Source organism: Protopterus annectens, chromosome 1.part0 (genome assembly GCF_019279795.1).
Source record: "Protopterus annectens isolate FY-2018-M chromosome 1.part0, PAN1.0, whole genome shotgun sequence".
Lineage (NCBI taxonomy): Eukaryota > Metazoa > Chordata > Ceratodontiformes > Protopteridae > Protopterus > Protopterus annectens.
The window spans coordinates 1,834,435,427-1,834,459,600 of NC_056725.1; the positions used below are offsets into that span (position 1 = coordinate 1,834,435,427).

The 24,174-nt window shown below is 36.0% G+C and overlaps 1 protein-coding gene across 2 annotated transcripts in view; it reads right to left on the bottom strand.

Moving 5' to 3' along the window:
• C6 (complement C6) overlaps nucleotides 1-24,174 on the bottom strand; it is a 745,556-nt gene that overhangs the window by 63,171 nt on the left and 658,211 nt on the right. For both annotated transcript variants that reach the window (XM_044069804.1, XM_044069796.1), the window contains exon 14: nucleotides 2,057-2,189. In XM_044069804.1, the coding sequence (XP_043925739.1) occupies nucleotides 2,057-2,189 (133 nt within the window). The remainder of the gene's footprint in view (nucleotides 1-2,056; nucleotides 2,190-24,174) is intronic.

Genomic DNA, 24,174 nt, shown 5'->3' on the forward strand with positions numbered 1-24,174 from the left:
TGTGGAGCTGCTGATTTTAAGATCTGGATGTTTAGATGCTGTTTAAATATTATAGCTACGCCACCTCCTTTTTTGTTTAGCCGGTCTACTCTTAGTATGCCGTAACCTGTAGGGAGTATTTGCTCACTGGTAATGTGAGGTTTTAGCCAGGTTTCTGTCAGGAGAAAGAGCACCTCGCTGGCTCTGTTCAAGAGAAATCTTGACCTGTGGATGGGAGATCGTAGGTTTACCCTGGGAATCATCTCTGTGTCACTGCTGGACAGAGGCACAACAAACTAATGGGCACAGTATTTTTTCATATAAGGGGTGGCGTAAGCCACAAAACTTTGGGCTAGGCTTATAAATGCCTTAGGGCAGATAGCCTAGTATAAACCTATGAACCTATGAACCTAAGGATGACTATATCTGGGGAGTACAAGTCTATGGTGGCATGGAGTTCATGGACTTTGTTGGATATACTTCTAATATTTAAGCTTAGTAGAAGGAAGTCACTTGGCTTTCTATTGGCTGTAATATGGGAGAAGTTGTGGTTTCTAGTCTGATTATGAGGATTGGGGTTGGAGATGGTAGGGTCAGGGTTGGGGTGGATGTCTCCACTTAGGGCTAGTTTTGATATGTATGAGATTATTAGTTTTCTCAGTTTTTGAATGTGTTTGTTTATAAGGGAAACTTTATGATTGTGCTCTGTGGGTAATAGGTATGGTGGGAGGGTTACTATGTTAAGTTGTAGGGATGCTTTACGTTTGAGTAATATACTTGGTAGAATATGTGGGGGGTGCATAGGGATGGTTCTTGAGCTGGTGGGAGGGGAGCTGAGTGTGGGTGAGACATGAGTGGTGGTGTGAGTAGTAGTACAGTGGTAGTGGTTCAGTGGGGGAATGATGGAGCTTTGGTAGGATGTAAGATATGCAAGGAGAGTGCATGCAGTGAGCATAGGAAAGGTATGCCTGTACATGTTAGTTGAGGAGGTGTGATGGTAGTGGGAAGATGGAGGAGGTAGTGTTGGGTTAGTGCTGTGGTTGGCTATTGGAAAGATGGGAGGGGTTTGAGTGCAATAAAGGTGAGACCACTGGGGGCGGGAGGGAATAGGGGGCAGGGTGGCGAGCGGAGCGGGTAGAGACCCTGTTAGTTGCTCGTATGAGGGGGCTGGAAACAATCAAAAGCAAAGACAAGTATGTGTTAAGAAACAATCACAATTGACCAAGGACTGCTCTGAAACTGTAAGTCATTTCTTAATTTCTCAGGTGGAAAAACAGGATAACCTTGTATCAGTAGGCTACTGTCGTCATAGTTTAAATTAACAAACACACAGTATTGATCAGTTATGGATACTATTTGCTAACAGAAGGGAATAAGAGAAAGTGGAAGGTGTGTGTGTGTGTGTGTGTGTGTGTGTGTGTGTGTGTGTGTGTGTGTGTGTGTGTGTGTGTGGTGGGGGGAGGCTGCTTACAAGCCAAAGCAGAGTGCTCTCCAGGGGAAAATGAATATTGGCTCAAACAGGTAGACACATACTCAAAGTTAACTGCAGCTGTTTGCAGACAGTTCAGACCTGGACTGCGCTTTTCTTATAAGAATGTTAAAGGTGGTACCACAGTTGAATACTTAAGAGTAGTGTTAGGTCTAGAAAAGAAGAGCACAGAGAGGAGTAAGCACTTTTGAGATGGTAAATATATATTATACAGATTATAAAAAAAAAAACACACTGAGCAAATAGCTACCGCATGCAGGACAATGTCCTGAACCACTACTTAGTATATGCAGATACTGAGCCAATTGGAAGAACATTAGAAAAAAAAAATTGCCGCTAAGACTTATATTCCCTTATGCTTATTTGCTAAGCTGTAATGCCAGTCAAAGTCATGTTGATATCCACCCTAAAAAGCCATGGTGGACTTGCTTAATGGATCAGTCATAGTAATAAATTACTATATATTTTATTTGGTCATGCAAATCTTTACTGGATGTAAGAAATCTTTAAGTGAGCTGCATATCTCATTTGTTTTCTGAAATATCAGATGACAAAAAGAAGTTTATTAGCCTTTTGCCATTTTCTTACTTTTGCACTGTAGTGTCTCTTGCTTCCATGTGCCATCTGGTAGACATCTGTAGAAGGGATACCCCACACGCTCATACTCACTTAAGCAAAGAATTTCAACTTGGTCTCCAACTGAATATCTTGCTCTTTCATTCTGAAATCAATGAAAAACATATTTCTTTACATTTTACAGTCATCGCTGCCTCACTGAAAGTCTGAAATAATAGAAACTTGATGACTGCATATCTCTTGATAACATATGTGCAGTCTATCAGTGACTTCTTTTTTAACAAACAAAGCAAATCTTTAAGTATCATTAAACAGTCATCAACTCATTCACTTTAGGGGAGTATTAAGAAAGGATTAGTGCGCAGCATTATTTGAAGCAGTAGATTAAGGGGGCAATTCAGAGAGACAAACAGCGAGATTGCCACTGTTAAAAAAGTGTGGTATGCATGGTATGCAAATTACTGCATAATGAAATGTAAACGAATGTCTGTATCTTAATGAGACCCATCATAAATGATAACAACAAAAGAAAACATTGGGAATGATTCATAAATGTACTAATGTAGGGCAGAATGTACAGAGATCAGATATTCTGAACAGTGAATTTTCCAGTGTACAGAACCCTCACTCACATTCTGATGTTAGGAATCTCATCAGTATTAGCACTGCAATATGTGTTGGTGGCTCCTTTTGGAACCAGAGTCTGCAGTGTTGTGCATCATCACGATCTTTGTCACAGATGTCTCGGCCAGTGGCTGTTATACCATCATTTCCACAACCAGGACATTGTCAGACAGTATAGTGTGTAAAAAGATACTACTATACAAAATTTAGGACATATGTCCTGCCTCATATGGAACCAGGGGAAGGGGGCATGAAATGTATGTCTCAGTAGGCATTCTTGCTATGGAGATGTTTCAACATCTGAGAAGGTCATGTAAGGAATTTTACAGGTGTTGACTTCATGAATCCTACAACAGTTCTCTGACATGATGTTGCAGCATCTGGATGAATGTATATGGTTTTCTAAGACAGTACAGGAGAGAACCACCATTATGCAAACAGTATGCAACATTAGCCATTTCCCTAAGTTTCTGGGGCCACTCTCTACCCACATCACCATCAAGACCCCAACTTTTCCACATAGTATTTGGTATATCAAGTGATTCCACTATAACTGTCAAGTGGAATGCAACACACACAGAGTATTATATGCAATGTGTCTGTGCACCACACAGGTAGTCCCCATGAGTTCCACATCTGGCACACATGTGACTTTTATCAGTATTTCATATGGAGGCACTTTCCACAGGGTCTTCTAGTTGTTAGGTGCATGCACTGCCATATAAACAGTCTTGCATAAGTTGCTGCCATAGACATAGGCAGCATGCCACCTATAATGGTATCCATTGTTGTGTACTGCAGATGATACTGGATATGCCTTGGAACCATGCCTGATGACCCCATTCAAAGTCATCAAACCACAACAGAGATGGCAGATATGGCATGCAGCACAGTACTGTGGCAGAAACTGTTGTTGAATGTGTGTGATCAGACTCCTGAAGAAATGCTTTTGCTGCTTGGATATATTCAATGACATATTGCAATATACAGATGGGACCTTCAGTACATTTTTCATTACCCATGCCTTGTTCTCAGGGGTAGCACTAAAGGGGGGCACAGTTTGAGAGTGTACTCTTCATTAAATGGCTGTCAGTGTTTTTGCTGTAAATTTTTAATAAAAGTTTTAAATTAAATCCTAATCTTGGTCATTATTGTACAAGCAAATAAGAAAACAGTTTGCACACTGGCAGGTTTCAACAGTGTTTTATACTATCTAGATAGAGACAGCCAACTAATGGAGATTGATATGTGGTTCGGTCCATTACTCTGTCCCTTCTCCTGCTAACTCATCCAATACTTTCTTCATTGTTTTTAGTATTTCATAAACATGTTGTAGTCAGTATTCCCTAGTGTTACAAGCTTCAAATTGTGTCTTCTCTTTCATTTTTACCATATACGTTTTACCTCTCCATCATATATGTCTTCTTCCATTATACCTTCGTTCATTAATTCATTTAGTATTTTAACAAAACGTCTTTCATCTTTATTCATTTCCTTATAATATTCATAACTTACACCATCTAACCCTGATGCTAATTCCTTTATTATTTCACTGCCCCCCCTCTTCTAGCCCACACTGCTCAGTGATCTGACAACTCTACCATCTGGCCTCCTCCTGTTATTTCTTTCATGTCTTTAGAGAAAACTATACAATCAATTGAATTCTTAAAAGTTCCCAATTTATATGTCCAGTCTTCACGCTTTCCTACATTTAAATCTCCACATTTTATAAACTCCTTTAACATCTTAATATTATATGGTATTCTCCCCTTTCTTTCTTCAATTTACAGTTAAAATCCCCTGTGAAAAAATAATGAAGATTATGTTGGATAAACTTTTGTCAGAAGTGGAAATGTTGTGACTTGAAACCATATAACAACTTGCATATGTTGAAAAATAGACATATAACCACCTGTAACATGATGTTCTAAAACAATAAAACAGCTGTAAATTAAAACTTGTGCTGTGATGTAATTTATACAGACTTAACTTCACACACAAAATACTTGTTTACAAATAGGACATGGGAAGTATCACATGGCAAGTGGATAGGTGAACTTCTAAGCTACAGTCAGGGTGTCTCATAGGGCTTTTGTCTTAGACCCATAGGATGTATCTTTTTCATCTGAGGTGTTCTGTATTCAGTATGCAGCTGACATGAAAATGGGTAAACTGATGACATGTACTACAGATAGGGCGTGTCTGCAAAAGAACTTGTCACAATTCATTTGGGTACAGAGGGAAAGTATGCTGACAAATACATCAAAAACTAAGCATATGAGATTTGGGAGACATAAATTGAAAGGTGAATATTCAATACAGCACACAGTGATTGAAACTGTAGATTCATTTAAGGGACTGGGTATATGAGTAGATTCACCTTTGAGAGTTTCTAATCATATCAACCGATTGTTTAATGATAGTTATAGAAGCATTGATTGTATACAATTATATATATAAAATATTAAGTCTAGGAAATCAGAAATGGTGAAATCGTTGTTTGTTGGTTACATTAGCTCCAAACTTGAGTATGTAATAACAATATGGAAACCTTATAAGAAAACAGATAAGATTAATTAGAAAGAGAACATCAGAAATATCCAAGAGTATTTATGAATGTGAAAATGTAAGTAATTATGATAGACTAAAATATTTGAACTTGCACAGTGTCACAAATAGACATTTAAGAGGATACCCTATTCATGTATGCATGGCATTTAGGGACAACTACCTCTGGGAATGTTTGGGATTATCAAAAAGTAGTAGAGAATCATCAGACAACCTATGTAGAAGATTCTATAAGGATGAGAGGTATACTAATTAGTTCTCAGAGATAGCAGCTGATGCATAGAGTAGACTATCAAATTACATTAAAGCAAGCACTAGTTCAGGTATTTTTAAGAATAACTTGGACACTTATTATGGGAATAAGTATTTTGGTATACTGGCAGGCTAGAAGGGCATTATTGCCTGCACTTGAAATATTTGTATTTATGCATGTACGATCACTTTTACTAGTACACTTTTTATTTCTTCAAATAACTGTCTTCTCTCTGTCATATTACTATGCATAAATTACTATTCATCTTTTACATGTTTGCTTCATTCTCATATAACATATCACTACCCTTCCTGATACTACTACTATTGTTACATCTGAGATTCTCATATCTTAATTTTTATAAGAATTCCTGCTCCAGAACATATCTCATTTCCTACCAACCAAACTATTTGCTCCACCCCATATTGCCTGCATTCTTTTTTTCCTTCTTGGTTTCATCTGGTATCTAGTAAGCAATAAGCACCTTTTTTATTTTTAACGCCATTCTCCCACCAATCTCTTATATCATTTCTAATGCTATTCAAGTTTAAAGCTAAAATTCCAGTATCATTCTTTTCCTTTTCTAAGTGTTTTACTTCCACGTCTTATTTTCTTTTCATTCTCCTAAGTCTGCCAACAACTGATTTTTCACTATCTTGTTCTTGTTCTGTCCTGTCTCTATTTTCTCCCTCTTCTTCCTATTCACCTTCTAAAATTGCAAATCTGTTCTCTTCTTGTATATTAATAACCATGCTTTGAAGTGTTATTTCTTCTCTAACTACCTCTTCATTGTATCCCCTCTACTATACCATCATCTCTTTCAACACCTTCTGTAATAATATTTTCAACTGTCTGCCTTCCTTCTGAGCTCTCTTCTTTATCATCTCTTTCCTTTTCTAATAAGGGATAGTCAAACCAGAAGTGTCCAAATTCTTTACATTTTCTGCAAAAAGGCTTACATTTATTTTTGCTGATGTCCCCTCTCTCACATTGGCCACATATTCGTTGTTATAGTCTTGCCCTAAATGATTTTCATCCCTACAGAAATGACATACTTTGGGTTGGGCCCAGTACCTAACAAATCCTCTCTTGACATTCACAATTGTTGTATTTGAAATATGTTGACATTTCCCATTATTAACATCATTACCCATACCTTCCAACCCCCAGTCCATACATTTTTCATTATTTTTTTATTTAACTTCATGTACTACATAGTGAAAGAAAAACAGTTTTAATTCATGTTCATCCTTATCTGCAGTCCTAAATTGCACATTTATATTATTTTTTTAGTTGTAGTCTGAAGCCCTGAAATAAACAGTCTTTCAGTGGTGCTACTGTATTTCTTTTTTCAGTCTCAGTCATAATTTTCCAGCAAGTTAAAAATTTCAAATGTCACTTCATAAAAAAATTAAGCTTCCAAATGAATTAATGTTCATATCTATTTAATGTTAAATCCCAGTGGCAAAATAATATTATCATAATGTCATACCTGTAAAAACTACCATCACTTTCACTTTTTATTCTTACTACTCATCATCTTCTCTGTGGCTGTTGAGAAACTACAAATGTTTGGCCCTTTTAGTTCCTTCTTCCATACTTCCTTGACTTGCTGTATCTGCACAACTTCTTCTTTCTTGTAACATAAAAACCCTATTGCAAAAGTAAACCCTGAAAACTTCTTACTTCACCAGCCAGAAATACCTCCATTGTTTTCCCTTCAGCTGTTTGTGTTTCCATTCTCTGTTTCATCCTCCTGTAATCAACTCTCCACCATCTCACTCCAGCTCACTTATTCTCCTTCTTGGTTCATCAAATCTATCAGCACTTGTGTCTCCAGTCCTTAATTTTCCAACTCTATAACAGTTATTTCATCGCCTTCTCCTGCCTTCAGTAAGTTTTCTCCTGCTCCTCTCTCTAGTTCTGCAACATTCTCCTCTATCTTGTAATTCCCAAAACTGCAGTAGCAGGCCTCTAGCACCACCTGGCAGCTCTGGAGAGAGTGTTTCACTTTCTCTTCTCTAAAGAGTAGGGGAAGTTCTCCAGTATCCTGTCCAAATTTCCCCTAGTCAGTATGAATACCACTTTGGGTCTTCCCTGAAAAGAGGACATTAGCCTAGTGGAACTAACCCAGTGATCACAAAGTATAAATAATGGTTGACACTATATCTCAGTTACTTCATTATGTCTTTGACTGTTTTAATGAATCAGAATTATTAAGTGGTTATTTTATTATATCTGAATGGTCTTGCTGCTGTAAAGTGACATTGTATTTTTTTCACCAGAATTCACTTCAAGCCCCCATTATATGATTCATGCTAAGATGTTTGGAAATTGTTTTTCTGACTAGAATGGCAGTAATAAGTCACATGAATCTTGCAGTTTCTCAAATGTATTTTCAATTTCAAGATTTTATTTGAATCATTCTTGCTGTGTGTTCTTAGAGCATCTCTTACTCTTTAACAGTGATAGCAGATGATCAATAAAATGAACTAGGTAAACTGCACATTTTAAGGCTTCCAATTTTCAGTCCAAATACTGAAAGACATTCTTCCACATTTTTGCTGAGGTGTCAGAACTATCACTGTGGTCCAGGAGCTGCTAGCTGACTACTCCTGTTTCAACTTCAAATAACTTTTAAAAGACATTTAAACTATTTTGCTAGTCAAATTGAAAACTGAGATATCAGAGGAAATATTGGAAAAGGTTAATACCTTTGAGTATCTGGGAGGGGTGGGTGAAGAGAAATGAAGTTTGAATAAGAAGGTCAAAACTAGATTCTGAGGGGCTACAGCCATCTGGCATGTGTGTGGCAGAAGTATGCCAAGGAAACTGAAAATAAGGTTTTCAGAACAATGGTGGGAGCTGAACTGCTATATAGTACATCAACTTGGGCAATAAAAACAAAGGTTGAGGAAGTGTGGGGGGGTTGGAGGACTGTTCCCAACAGCAACTTACCTAGCTATTGCTCTGTAAGTTTAATCTAGTTTTCAGTCTAGCTCAGAACTGCTTTCCCTGTTCCAACCATGGCCTGTGAGCTGCATAAAAGTGTGTAGGTACTGAAACAGTCTTAGGGAAAGAGGGGATGAATCAAGCCATGCTGCACAGTCTGAGTAAAATGCAAGAAAAAGAAAAAAATGTGGAGTTTTTTCTGTTTTCAGTGTTAGTCATTAAAGCATTTAGGTTATAAGGTAGGAAAGCATATATGTGAAACTGCTGTAGTTTTCAAAGGACCTAACTCAGGTGTTCATTCAACCAACAGCAGTGTATGTATTTGAAACTGCAAGTTGTGTTACTTTGTTCAATCAGCATATAATAATAAAAATAACGTGAATATTATAGTGCAGAGATGGCACTTTGTCAGATCCATGTATTCATAAAATAAAATCTTGGAGTCTGGTCATTTTCTATATGTAGTTTTGAACCAGACGTGCTTAAATTCCAAATATAACGACAATAAACAGGATCCACCACAAATTTATTGGATAGTCTTTAGCGCTTCGGCTTACGCCTTCCAAGGAGAATACTATCAAAAGCAACATAGCACATATTTATACCATAAAAATATCAATTAAACAATTAAATATTCAATTATCTAATCATTCCATTAATTATAAAAAGACTTTCCAATTGCATTCTACATTAATACCACCAGGGGCCATAGTACCATACTTCAATATAAAAATTGTTTCTTTATATAAAAGCTTCTTTTTTACATTATCATCCCTTTCAATAGTAACAATATGTTCTAAAACAGTAGCTAATATACCATTTGGATTACTATTATGATGGCTTTTAAAGTGCACTGCAAGCGGACTTTCCTCTCTTTCATTTTTAATGTCCCTGACATGTTCTTGCAACCTTATCTTGAAGGCACGTTTACTTTCCCCCACATAAAATAATCCACATGGACATCTTAATGCATATATAATTCTTTCTGTATTACATGAAAATTTCCCTATAGGTCTAAAACTTCTGCCATTTATATTCTGAAATGTTTTACTTATATACTGGCATGAAATACACCTTCCACATGGGTAGGTTCCCATTAATTTTACATTAATATTTAAACTAACCTTTGGGGTAACAAATCTTGCATGAACCAGCATATCTTTTAAATTTTCAAAAATATCCATTAAATCTTTATATTTAAATAAAGAAGTCCAATAAAATTGAATTAGCTGCCTCACCTCTTCTGACAATAAATCATAAGTCATTACCATATAAACTTTTCTTAAGTGTCTTAGTTTTTGATTTTCATCATAGCATTTATTATAATTCTTACCAATCTTACACATACCATTTTTTCTAACCTTATTTAGTGAAAAAAGCACATCCTCAGCATCATATCCCCTTTTAATAAATAACTGTGATGTCTTTTCAAGTTCTTTATCAATTTCACTTGTATTATTACATAATCTTTTTAGTCTTATAAATTCACCATATGGTAAAGATTTTAATAAATGTGGGGGATGCAAACTATGTCCATCTAGAAAATGTAAACCCTCTTCAAATTTGTGAAATACTTTAGTAACAATTTTACCATCCTTACCTCCTTCTAGACTAATATCCAAAAAAATCCACTTTATTACCTAACTGAAAGCCATTGAATTTTAAATGAAACTCATTCTCCTGTGAGTCATGCATAAAATTATTAACTTCTTTCCTACCCCCTTGGCAAATAAAAATTAAATCGTCGATATAACAATATTTGACCACATATTTTAAAAAAAATTCCATTTGATACAAGAATTCTATCTCAAAAAACCCATCATAATATTAGCATACATGGGGGCAAATGCTGCCCCCGTGGCTGTACCTTTTAACTGATGGAATAATTGTCCATCAAATATAAAATAATTGTTCTTCAAACAGAATTCTACTAGTTCTACAATATAATATGATAAAGGACTATCTCCTAAAGTTTTTTATTAAAGCTCTTAGTCCATGTTCATGTTTAATACTTGTATATAAACTCTTTACATCAGCCGTTAACCAGTATATGTCCTTAGTCCATTTAATTGGTAATACTTGCTCTAAAAAGTCAAAACTATCTTTAATAAAAGATCTCTGTTTAATAACATATGGATATAGAAAACTATGTAAAAATATACCTATATTATTCAAAAAATAACTACATGCTGACACAATAGGACGGCCTGGAGGATGGTGAATATTTTTATGCATTTTCGGCAGACAATAGAACTTTGCAATTTCACAGTTCTCCATCTTAAATTTCTGATCTATATCATTTTTTGAAAACTATCCTAAACAATAGCCCTTATGAAGTAAAATATTAAATTGTTTTATAGCTTCTTCATATTCTTTAATAATACACTTATTATAGGTCTCACTGTCGTCTAGGTGTTCCAAACACATCTGAACATACTGAGTATAATGCATTAATACAACTTTGTTACCCTTGTCTGTTGGCTTTATAACCAATTCTTGATTTTTAGTCAGCCTTTGTAAGGCCTGCCATTCCAGTTTAGTCATGTTATATTGAATACAATGTCTATTAACAGCAAAATAATTATATACTGATTCAATTGCAAAATCAACCATAGCTGAAAAATTTTGAATACCTTCATGAGAAAAAGGCGGAATAAAACAGCTTTTAACTACAACTTTAGATGTGTCTAACTTACAATATGCATTACTAATTTCAGAAGTTTCATCGTCTGAGATGCAAGAATAAAAACTATCTTCTGAGTCATTTGAAAAAGATGACAAATCATTATTTAGGTCTACAAAAGAAAGGCTGTTATTACCTTTACCCTCAAAGAAGTAAGCCAAATGCAATTTTCGTATAAAACGATACATATTACTTTTCAAAACATACAGTCTGGGCAAAACAGTAAGAATAAACTTAAGACCACGATTAAACATGGAAAAAGTGGCATCAGCCAATGTAAAGGCACATACATTGACGATAATTCAGATTCTGAGGGACTACAGCCATCTGGCATGTGTGTGGCAGAAGTATGCCAAGGAAACTGAAAATAAGGTTTTCAGAACAATGGTGGGAGCTGAACTGCTATATAGTACATCAACTTGGGCAATAAAAACAAAGGTTGAGGAAGTGGGGGGGGGGGGTTGGAGGACTGTTCCCAACAGCAACTTACCTAGCTATTGCTCTGTAAGTTTAATCTAGTTTGCAGTGTAGCTCAGAACTGCTTTCCCTGTTCCAACCATGGCCTGTGAGCTGCATAAAAGTGTGTAGGTACTGAAACAGTCTTAGGGAAAGAGGGGATGAATCAAGCCATGCTGCACAGTCTGAGTAAAATGCAAGAAAAAGAAAAAATGTGGAGTTTTTTCTGTTTTCAGTGTTAGTCATTAAAGCATTTAGGTTATAAGGTAGGAAAGCATATATGTGAAACTGCTGTAGTTTTCAAAGGACCTAACTCAGGTGTTCATTCAACCAAACAGCAGTGTATGTATTTGAAACTGCAAGTTGTGTTACTTTGTTCAATCAGCATATAATAATAAAAATAACATGTGAATATTATAGTGCAGAGATGGCACTTTGTCAGATCCATGTATTCATAAAATAAAATCTTGGAGTCTGGTCATTTTCTATATGTAGTTTTGAACCAGACGTGCTTAAATTCCAAGTATAACAACAATAAACAGGATCCACCACAAATTTATTGGATAGTCTCTAATGCTTCGGCTTACGCCTTCCAAGGAGAATACTATCAAAAGCAACATAGCACATATTTATACCATAAAAACATCAATTAAACAATTAAATATTCAATTATCTAATCATTCCATTAATTATAAAAAGACTTTCCAATTGCATTCTACATTAATACCACCAGGGGCCATAGTACCATACTTCAATATAAAAATTGTTTCTTTTTTACATTATCATCCCTTTCAATAGTAACAATATGTTCTAAAACAGTAGCTAATATACCATTTGGATTACTATTATGATGGCTTTTAAAGTGCACTGCAAGTGGACTTTCCTTTCTTTCATTTTTAATGTCCCTGACATGTTCTTGCAACCTTATCTTGAAGGCACGTTTACTTTCCCCCACATAAAATAATTCACATGGACATCTTAATGCATATATAATTCTTTCTGTATTACATGAAAATTTCCCTATAGGTTTAAAACTTCTGCCATTTATATTCTGAAATGTTTTACTTATATACTGGCATGAAATACACCTTCCACATGGGTAGGTTCCCATTAATTTTACATTAATATTTAAACTAACCTTTGGGGTAACAAATCTTGCATGAACCAGGATATCTTTTAAATTCTTACCTCTTTTAAATGAAAAATTAACATTTCTTTCAAAAATATCCATTAAATCTTTATATTTAAATAAAGAAGTCCAATAAAATTGAATTATCTGCCTCAACTCTTCTGACAATAAATCATAAGTCATTACCATATAAACTTTTCTTAAGTGTCTTAGTTTTTGATTTTCATCATAGCATTTATTATAATTCTTACCAATCTTACACATACCATTTTTTCTAACCTTATTTAGTGAAAAAAGCACCTCCTCAGCGTCATATCCCCTTTTAATAAATAACTGTGATGTCTTTTCAAGTTCTTTATCAATTTCACTTGTATTATTACATAATCTTTTTAGTCTTATAAATTCACCATATGGTAAAGATTTTAATAAATGTGGGGGATGCAAACTATGTCCATCTAGAAAATGTAAACCCTCTTCAAATTTGCGAAATACTTTAGTAACAATTTTACCATCCTTACCTCCTTCTAGACTAATATCCAAAAAATCCACTTTATTACCTAACTGAAAGCCATTGAATTTTAAATGAAACTCATTCTCCTGTGAGTCATGCATAAAATTATTAACTTCTTTCCTACCCCCTTGGCAAATAAAAATTAAATCGTCGATATAACAATATTTGACCACATATTTAAAAAAAAATCCATTTGATACAAGAATTCTATCTCAAAAAACCCATCATAATATTAGCATACATGGGGGCAAATGCTGCCCCCATGGCTGTACCTTTTAACTGATGGAATAATTGTCCATCAAATATAAAATAATTGTTCTTCAAACAGAATTCTACTAGTTCTACAATATAATATGATAAAGGACTATCTCCTAAAGTTTTTATTAAAGCTCTTAGTCCATGTTCATGTTTAATACTTGTATATAAACTCTTTACATCAGCCGTTAACCAGTATATGTCCTTAGTCCATTTAATTGGTAATACTTGCTCTAAAAAATCAAAACTATCTTTAATAAAAGATCTCTGTTTAATAAGATATGGATATAGAAAACTATGTAAAAATATACCTATATTATTCAAAAAATAACTACATGCTGACACAATAGGACGGCCTGGAGGATGGTGAATATTTTTATGCATTTTCGGCAGACAATAGAACTTTGCAATTTCATAGTTCTCCGTCTTAAATTTCTGATCTATATCATTTTTTGAAAACTATCCTAAACGATAGCCCTTATGAAGTAAAATATTAAATTGTTTTATAGCTTCTTCATATTCTTTAATAATACACTTATTAAAAGTCTCACTATCGTCTAGGTGTTCCAAACACATCTGAACATACTGAGTATAATGAATTAATACAACTTTGTTCCCCTTGTCTGCTGGCTTTATAACCAATTCTTGATTTTTAGTCAGCCTTTGTAAGGCCTGCCATTCCAGTTTAGTCATGTTATATTGAATACAATGTCTATTAACAGCAAAATCATTATATACTGATTCAATTGCAAAATCAACCATAGCCGAAAGATTTTGAATACCTTCATGAGAAAAAGGCGGAATAAAACAGCTTTTAACTACAACTTTAGATGTGTCTAACTTACAATATGCATTACTAATTTCAGAAGTTTCATCATCTGAGATGCAAGAATAAAAACTATCTTCTGAGTCATTTGGAAAAGATGTCATAATCATTATGTAGGTCTACAAAAGAAAGGCTGTTATTACCTTTACCCTCAAAGAAGTAAGCCAAATGCAATTTTCGTATAAAACGATACATATTACTTTTCAAAACATACAGTCTGGGCAAAACAGTAGGAATAAACTTAAGACCACGATTAAGCATGGAAAAAGTGGAATCAGCCAATGTAAAGGCACATAAATTGACGGTAATTCAGATTCTGAGGGACTACAGCCATCTGGCATGTGTGTGGCAGAAGTATGCCAAGGAAACTGAAAATAAGGTTTTTCAGAACAATGGTGGGAGCTGAACTGCTATATAGTACATCAACTTGGGCAATAAAAACAAAGGTTGAGGAAGTGGGGGGGGGTTGGAGGACTGTTCCCAACAGCAACTTACCTAGCTATTGCTCTGTAAGTTTAATCTAGTTTGCAGTGTAGCTCAGAACTGCTTTCCCTGTTCCAACCATGGCCTGTGAGCTGCATAAAAGTGTGTAGGTACTGAAACAGTCTTAGGGAAAGAGGGGATGAATCAAGCCATGCTGCACAGTCTGAGTAAAATGCAAGAAAAAGAAAAAAATGTGGAGTTTTTTCTGTTTAATTATTTCAGTGTTAGTCATTAAAGCATTTAGGTTATAAGGTAGGAAAGCATATATGTGAAACTACTGTAGTTTTCAAAGGACCTAACTCAGGTGTTCATTCAACCAAAAAGCAGTGTATGTATTTGAAACTGTAAGTTGTGTTACTTTGTTCAATCAGCATAAAATAATAAAAACAACATATGTGAATATTATAGTGCAGCGATGTCAGATCCATGTATTCATAAAATAAAATCTTGGAGTTTAGTCATTTTCTATATGTAGTTTTGAACCAGACTTGCTTAAATTCCACTTTTTATGATTTCTGATCAATTTCTTTCTATCTAAAAAATACAGTTGGTTTAGCCAGCACTTACCTCATAGGCCAGTTACTTGTGTACGCCATTCTTAAATTTGTTTATTCATGAATACAATAAAAGTCGATATTATGACATTCATGTTTGCATTGTTTATTATTTACAGTATGTTTGTGAGTTTGCTAATATTAGTTTGCATACTGGAGATTTGGTTTTGTACTCTATCAACTATTGCATTAATCTTCTTCTTTCGGCTTTTCCAGTTAGGGGTCGCCACAGCAGATCAACTGTCCGCTCATGATTGGCAGTCGAGTTTTACAGTGTCGAGTTGCCAGCCTGGTGTCCAACCTTCCACAGAAGGCACACACACATGCGCACACTCACACCTAGGGCCAATTTAGAGTGTCCAATCCACCTACAGCATGTCTTTGGGATGTGGGATGAAACCAGATCACCCGGAGGAAACCCATGCAACCACAGGAAAGACATGCTATCTCTGCACAGAAGGCACCCCAACCGAGGATCGAACCAGAGAACCTCTATTGTATTAATAGTTCATTAAATGGATTTTAAATATTCTTCAATAAAAATTAATTGTGGGACAGCAAAAAAAAAAACTTCAATTCTGCAAGTGTAATGGTTGCAAATTATCTGAACTGTCAAAACAATTGATGTCCATGATTTTTGATTGTTTAGTTATTGCTTTCACTGAGTTCTAGTTAAAGTTAAATTTGATAAATTATACTTATTACATAGAATGGCAAATTGTATGAATGTATGTGTGAAAAGGCTTAACATATTACTTAGTGCTTCTTTGTTATTGATTGCAAAATTAGTAGGCACACAGTTTGGTTTAATATAGAATTAATGAATGTTTAGTGCAACTATTAAATTTATTATGTTGCTTAAGATGATGTCACTGAAATTCAATTTTTAAATGAAATAATAAAAGCAACTTGGGAAATGTTTCTTTTAAGCAGCATAACAAGCTTTTAATTTTCTTCTTTCTTTTCCTAAGTTAGTGTATTAACTACCAGTGATCAGATTCATAAACTGTGAACATCAGCATTGCAGAACAAATAGTGTTCATCTATTGAGTCTTGGCGCATGCTTGGAGGAGGGATGTGTCTGCCTTGTCACACTGTAGCCCTGCTACTAAAACCCAGTCTTGTGAGAACTTGTTTATTAGACACACATGAGCTCTTTGAATGGCTGTTCTGGGGAAAAGTATGCCATAATGTAAATGGGAAGCCTCTTAACATGCTTTTAAATGGAGGTAGATGTACATTTGGGGCAGCTGTCTATTTTTGTTTTACTGCTTCATCATGTATCAATGACGGCATGGGGAAGAATAACATTGTGGTGGGGGTGTGGCTTACACAACAATATATGAGAGGTGGGAGGAGAGCAGCATGATGATGGGGATGTGGTTTGGTGGAGGCAGCAGCCCAGGAACTGTGAGCACAAATCTGAAAATCATGGCTACACCTCTGTATATATATATATATATATATATATATATATATATATATATATATATATATATATATATTCACACACAGGGGGGTGTATAATATACTTGTATATATAGATAGATAGATAGATAGGTATAATAATAAACAAATAATCAGGAAACTTCCCTGGAAGATCTAAGATTCCCTAGAGTTCAGGCACCTAATAAAAAACATACTGTGACTATCCCACTTAATAGCAGGTGGTAGAAATACTTTCTTTAAAAACTTTCCAAAGTATAAATCCACTAATGAAAGTAGGGAAGCACAAGCTGGTTCAAGTTGAATCTTCTTTATTAAAACTCACACAAATAAACAATCCAAATAGTATTTGAAAAAACAGAATAAACTATAGAAATTCATCATTCCATTTATATACCTGTTTAAAAGCAAGGGAGCGCTTTACTAGGGTAGCTGTGTTGTAAAAGACAATTAGCTTGTCTACTTGCTAAATACCCCTTCCCCCATACACCAGTGTGATATTCAACATAGTGCTGCCCTACTTCATACTCTGTGATTACAGGATATGTTAAACTAAACTAAACGTTAAACTAAAAATTACAAATGAATAATTGCCAACACTTCCTGAAAGCATTTCATTGTAGTATCAAAGAAGTAAAAGTTAACATAAGTCTTCAATGTTCCTTAGAAATCTTTTCTACCAATATTCAGAAACGTTTGTAACATAGATCATTTTCATCTATTAGAACTTCTTCAGGCTTGTGTATCAGGTAGGAAACACAACTAAAAATTAAAAGTTAAACAACAATATATAACACTACATTTTGTTCGGCTAAAAACAATGCATATTATTTAAGAAAATATAGTACAAAAAAAAAATCCTAAATAAATACCTACCAAACACTTAAGACATAATATATATATATATATATATATATATATATATATATATATATATATATATATATATATGTACATAAGTTATTCATTTCAAATGATAAAGCTATTAAAGAATTTTAAAGTAAAATACACTCAAAATCTATTTAAAAATATATGAAAAATCTAGCGGAAAAAGAGTCGGTCATGCTCACAGCTGTGATGCTCAGGTCTGCAAACTCTAGAAAAAATGTGTAAACTGGATCCCATTTAAAATTTATGAATGTTATAATATTGGAGCCGATATAAACATGTAGTATGTCTACCACTAATACTCATTATGTGTCTAGGTAAGATCAAACACCGTGCATTAAAACGTTACAACTTAAAAAGGTTAAACAGTCATGAAAATCATGCATGTGCTATATGGAATCTAGCTCTGCTGTTTGTTAAAAAAAAAAAACATACTCTACCATTTAAAATAAAACACAAGTACCTCATAAAGAATTGCCCAGACAACAACCTGTAGTAGGACAAGTTTAATGGCTTCAGAGATAAAAGCTCTGTACAAAAAATAAAAAACTCCAGTCAAGTGCTTTCATCCATAAAAATTCAGGACTTCATCAGAACAACATACATAGAGTTACAAGAGGCTTTGATCGAGAAAACTACCTTAAGGGGGGCAATTTTAAATTTTATTATGTTGGACATGGAGGTCATATTAAAGAACAACTGGTTTGTGTTTGAAGGAGAATACTTTAGACAAGTGAAGGGTGGAGCAATGGGGGCCAGTTGTGCCCCATTGTTTGCTAACCTTGTGATGTATTCCTGGGAAAGGAAACATGTTTTGACCAGCCCATTCCAAGAAAATTGGTACTGCTATTTGAGGTTTTTAGATTATCTTTTTATTTTGTGGAAGGTTCCTAGTAGACGGGAACAGTTCTCAGACTATCTCAATGGTATTTGTGATTACTTCAACTTCACATCCAACCACTCTGACCAAAGACTGGACTACTTGGACGTAACAGTGTGTAAAGACATGGATAACAAAAAATTAATTTCTAAAATTTACAGAAAACCCACCTTCTCTAATGATTATTTAGATTTCAAAAGTTGTCACCTTGGACATGTAAAGAAAAACATTGTCAAAGGTCAAATGGTCAGGGTGGCAAGGAAGTGTTCCAAATTGGAGGTTTTTAGGTACAAGATGGGTACTGTTCAGTTTTTTTTAGATAGCGGTTACCCATGGGACATGATCATTAACACTTGTGAGCAAGTCGCGGGTGGTTGAGGTACTCGGTACATACCCCTGCTGGGTATTCCCCTTGTGGAAAATAACTCACAGGTTGACAAGGGGTCATATATTAAATCTATGGTTTTAACTTATGGTGACATTAGTGGAAAGGTGAGAAAGATATTGGAGAAGAACTGGGTTATATTTAGGGGTAACAGTGAGATTTTTCAGAGTGTTGGTAACACCACTAGGTTTGTATACAGAACTGATTTAAACTTGAAATACTTGTTAGAGCACCCAAAAGTCCCGGAACATTTAAATTCTAAGAGTATGTTTAAGTGTGGTGCCTGTGGTTACTGTAGATATATCCTGGAAGAGAGTGACATCTGTGTAGGTGACCCTCTTATGAAAGTCAGATTAGCCACAGGAAACTGTGAGTCAAGGGGTTTGGCATACATTGCAGTATGTACAGGATGTCAACAATTTTACATTGGGAAAACTGAGAAACCTTTCAAAAATGTATTTAAGATCAACTATATGCAATAAGAACTAAAAATGAAAACAATGGATTCCAATTTGGTATTTTACAGACAGTGAAGGAAGATATTAGAGGGGGACATTGGCAAAATAAACTTGAAACAATGGAACTTTTTTGGCAACTGAGGTTAATTTTTAGGTGGTGTTCCAAAGACCAAATTACCAGCATAACAGCTACAAAAAATGCAAGCTGAGGGTCATGCTGCTCAATGCTAGAAGTCTAAATCTCAAAATGCACTCACTCGAAGCACTCCTTAAAATGGAGAACATCGACATTTGTACTGTAACAGAGACCTGGTTCAAGGCAGCAGAAAGCACCCCTGCACTACCAGGCTATAACTCATTCCTCACCTTTTGGCCCCAGAACTTGTCCCAAAGCTCCAAAGGCAGTAGTGTTTCCATATTCATAAGGGATGTGCACACCTCTAGACTGGTAGCCCAACATAACGCATCAGAGATACTTCAGGTGCAGCTAACATTGGGTAAGACAGCGATTCAGGTCATAGCCAATCATGTCCCAAGACTCACACTCCACATTTCAAAATACCCTGGAGAATATTAGGGTCCAACTTAACACTCTCATACTGGGTGACTTCAACTACCCCTCCATTAACTGGGAAAACTACTCATGTAGCAATACACTTGCCCAATGTTTCCTGGAATTCATTAATTCCAATGCCCTGGACCAGCTCGTTCTTACCTCCACTATAGGTAAAACATCTTTGACCTGATCATTACTAACATGGCAACCGTTGCTCTACACTAGTAGTTAACTCCTCCCTGGTTAGATCTGACAACAAACTAATCACCTTGGAAATCCACATCCCTCCCACCCCCCCACTCCCGCAAAGGTAACCACCACAAAAAACTTCTCCAAAGCTAATATTAAGCTCCTAAAAACAGAGATGGCTAACTTCACAGCACCCATGCAAATGAAGAATAGTTGCATGACCGCTGAATCATACACCAATGCACTGTACGAACACGTACACAAATGGATGGATCTCGCCATACCCAATAGAACCAAGACGGTCTCCTCCAAAAAAAAGGAAGCAAATCTGGTGGTCCCCTGCCATAAACAAACTCTACAACAGAAGGAGAAAACTGATGCAGAATAAGGTGAACTCCCAAGACTGGAAAAACTCCCTTATTAGCTTCAACAAAAAGTTGAGATCCCTCATCAAATCCTCTAAAGCTAGCTATGAAAACAGAATTGCAGCAGGTAATAAAGACAACCACAAGGCCTTCTTTAGTTATATAAAGAATCTCCATGGCAATACCCAGCTTTGCTCTGAGCTACTGCACAATGGTACCTCCTATAACAAGCCAACAGATATTGGCAATATACTGGCCGACAGATTCAGTGCCAACTTTACCCCTCTCTCCTCCACCAAAGAACCAATCACAATACCAGTAGATTGCCAGGCACTCAGTATTACTGCTGCACAGGTTAAAACAGCACTGTCCAAGGCCAAGAATACAGCTTCTGTGGGGACCTGACAATATCCCTGGCTGTGTTCTACATGAACTACAGGGTGAACTGGCACCTCACCTGTGTGCCCTGTTCAATCACAGCCTCACCTCAGGCTTTGTCCCTACCAAATGGGGCACTGCTACAGTCATCCCTCTCCACTAAGGAGGAGTGACTACAGACCCTGGGAACTATCGCCCCATATGCAAAGTTATGGAATGCAACATCATAGACCTAGTAAACAAGGATGTAGGGGATCTCCAAACTCTGGATCCCACACAATTTGGTTTTGTGAAGAGTAGATCATGCCTGCTCAACCTGGTCAACTTCTTTGAGTCAGTCACAAGAGCTGTGGTTGACAGCAAGGTGGTTCATATAGCCCACCTTGACCTGGCCAAGACCTTTGATACCATTCCCCACTTTGAAATCATAGCAAAACTCACTAAGCTAGGGATCAACCCCTATATCTCTAGGTTGGTTGCAAATTGGCTCACAGATAGAACCCACAGTGTGAAAGTGGCTGACTCCAAGTCAGACTGCCGACCAGACACGAGTGGAGTCCCATAGGGTTCAGTCCTGGGTCCTCTCCTGTTTGGTATCTTCTTCTCTGAAGTCCAGGCCAACAGGAAGGGACTCTGGCTGACAAAGTTCACAGACGATTGCAAGTTAGGAGATATTATTAACTCCCCAAGTGATGTTGACATCCTACAGAAAGACCTCACTGAGACCAACGACTAGTTTCAGAACTATGGCCTTAAGCTCAATGCCAAAAAATCTGTCATCATCCCCTTTTTGCAAAAACCCAGTTCCCATGAATTACCACATCGATGGTAGTCCACTGAACACAGAAGGCGTTATAAGAGATCTGGGAACACAGGTTGACAGCAACCTGTCTTTTGACCACCACATTGCCACTGTGGTCAGAAAGTCTTTCTGTGTGGCACATCTCATTACTAAGGGTTTTGTATCCAGGAAGAAAGAGGTCATTGTCTCCCTCTACTCTTCCCTCATTAGGCCAATCATCGAGTACAATGCCCCATTTGGCATGTACCTCACTAGACACCTGAAACAACTGGAGAGGCCACAAAAGTACCTCACAAAGAGGATCCTAGGCCTTAAACACTTGTCCTATATGGACAGACTCAAATAACTCCAACTATTTTCTGTCTCATATCGCCTACTTAGAGGCGATGTCTGCTTAGCTTACAAAGCCATGTCTGACCCAGCTCTGTTAGAAATACTACATCTAAAGAAATCCCAATCCCTCCGCACCACATGCTCCAGAGACCTCAACCTCATTACCACAATCAACAGAACAAGCTGGAGGGATGGTGGGACAGGTTCATAACCCAGAGACTGCCCATGCTTTGGAATAGACTTCCCATACATATCAAACAGAGCACCCCACTAGCCCTCTTCAAGAGAAACTTTGATGAATGGATAGGAAATAGAAAATTCACCCCGGGGATCATTCCAGTGGCTCTACTCAACAGAGGCACTGGGAACTAAGGTCAGGTGGCATGATGCCAGGGTAATCCTATGGGCTAGGCTTGTAAAGGATCCATGGCCACTAGCGTAGTACACACCTATGAATCTATGAACCTATAAATGCCAATACGAGTCCAGGTATTAATGATTGCTGTTACTTAATGCCTATTTTGAAATCTAAATCTACTATTTTAACATGATTGTTTTAGTTCCTGATTTTTAATCATACTGGACCTTTAAGTAGTGATGATGTCACTAATTTCAGTTAATGGGTGGTGGTGTTTTTTCACTCCTTAAACTACTTGTAACTCTGTGTATGTTGTTCTGATGAAGTCTTGAATTTTTACGGATGAAAGTGCTTGACTGGAGTTTTTTTATTTTTTATACTGAGTTTTTATCTGTGAAGCCATTAAACTTGTCCTACTACAGCTTGTTGTCTGGGCAATTCTTTACTAGGTATTTGTGTTTTACATGGTCGTGGTCTACCTTGTTGGCACACTGCTTGGCTTTACCATTTAAAATATTCAGAAGTTAATCTATCTGAGCCAGCTAAAATAAGTAGCATTCATCCTCTCACTAATATGAGTGTTACTATTAAAGCTGTCCATATTTGCACTAAAAAGTTATAAATAAGAATTAATAACATTTCATGACATCTGCGGAATATGCACATACTGCTCTAATGCTGATCTGCTGTAATCAAAAGTCCTAGTTATAAAAATGGGAGAAAGTGTCATGTGAATGTGTCCTGATTCTAATAACAGTACAAAATGAAGATATAGCTAGAATAAAAAAAAATAAATATTAAAAAAAATGGTTATTATAGACAGATCATATATTTGTATACAAATGTATCCGCTAAAACAAAATTAATAATTAATAAGCCACTACCATAATATTAAATTTTAAAATTACATTTACAAAGTTAACAGATAATACAATTGTTGATAATTACAAATAACAAATAAATGCAAATAAATAAAGTTCACACCTTCATTCTTGTAAACAATGGGGCAACTTTCTTATCTCTAGTACACTTTTCAGTGAGCAATAATAGTTTAGTCTAGACTTTCTAAAAGAGTTTATCCTTAGTTGCCACATAAGTTCTTCACTCTTAAGGGACAAAACTAATTATGGCATAACTACAGAAAAGTTTAAAACAAAATGTACAATAATAACAGCACCATGATCACTCAAACATGACAACGGGATTAGTGTGCACCTGTGGAAAACAGTGATGGGAGAGCTTAACGTCACCAAGTTGTGCTCAGAGAGTTTGTCCCTCAGCTGCAAATTAGTAACCTGTTGAACATCCATTTGGATACTTAGACTTTAGCATCTTTTACACTTGCCAGGTTTCTTAGTGCTGTAAACATTTCCCCCACCCATCTGCATTACTTGATCTTCTGTACTATTTGATCTACATATAGAGTACCTTTGGAAAGTCAAGTCATTGTCTCTATGGGCATTTTGTTTTAAACTTTTCTGTAGTCATGCCATAATCAGGTTTGCCCCTTAATAGTGATGCCTTTAAGTCACCAAATTTGAATTCTGTCCATTTATAATTGTGATGGAGAACAGTACACCAAAAATTCTGCTACTTTAGGTACCAAGCATTGGCACCATAACAGCTCGACAGTTCCAGGCACAATGAGATTCCACTATCACCTCGGATGTTGTATTTTGTAACCTCTTCTCTATTAACTACTTATTGTGCCTCTAGAATTCTTTAAGGCTTTTTTTATTTTTTCACTCAGAGGTATAATAATATTATGATTTATTAGGTTGGTTCTTCTAGACAGCTG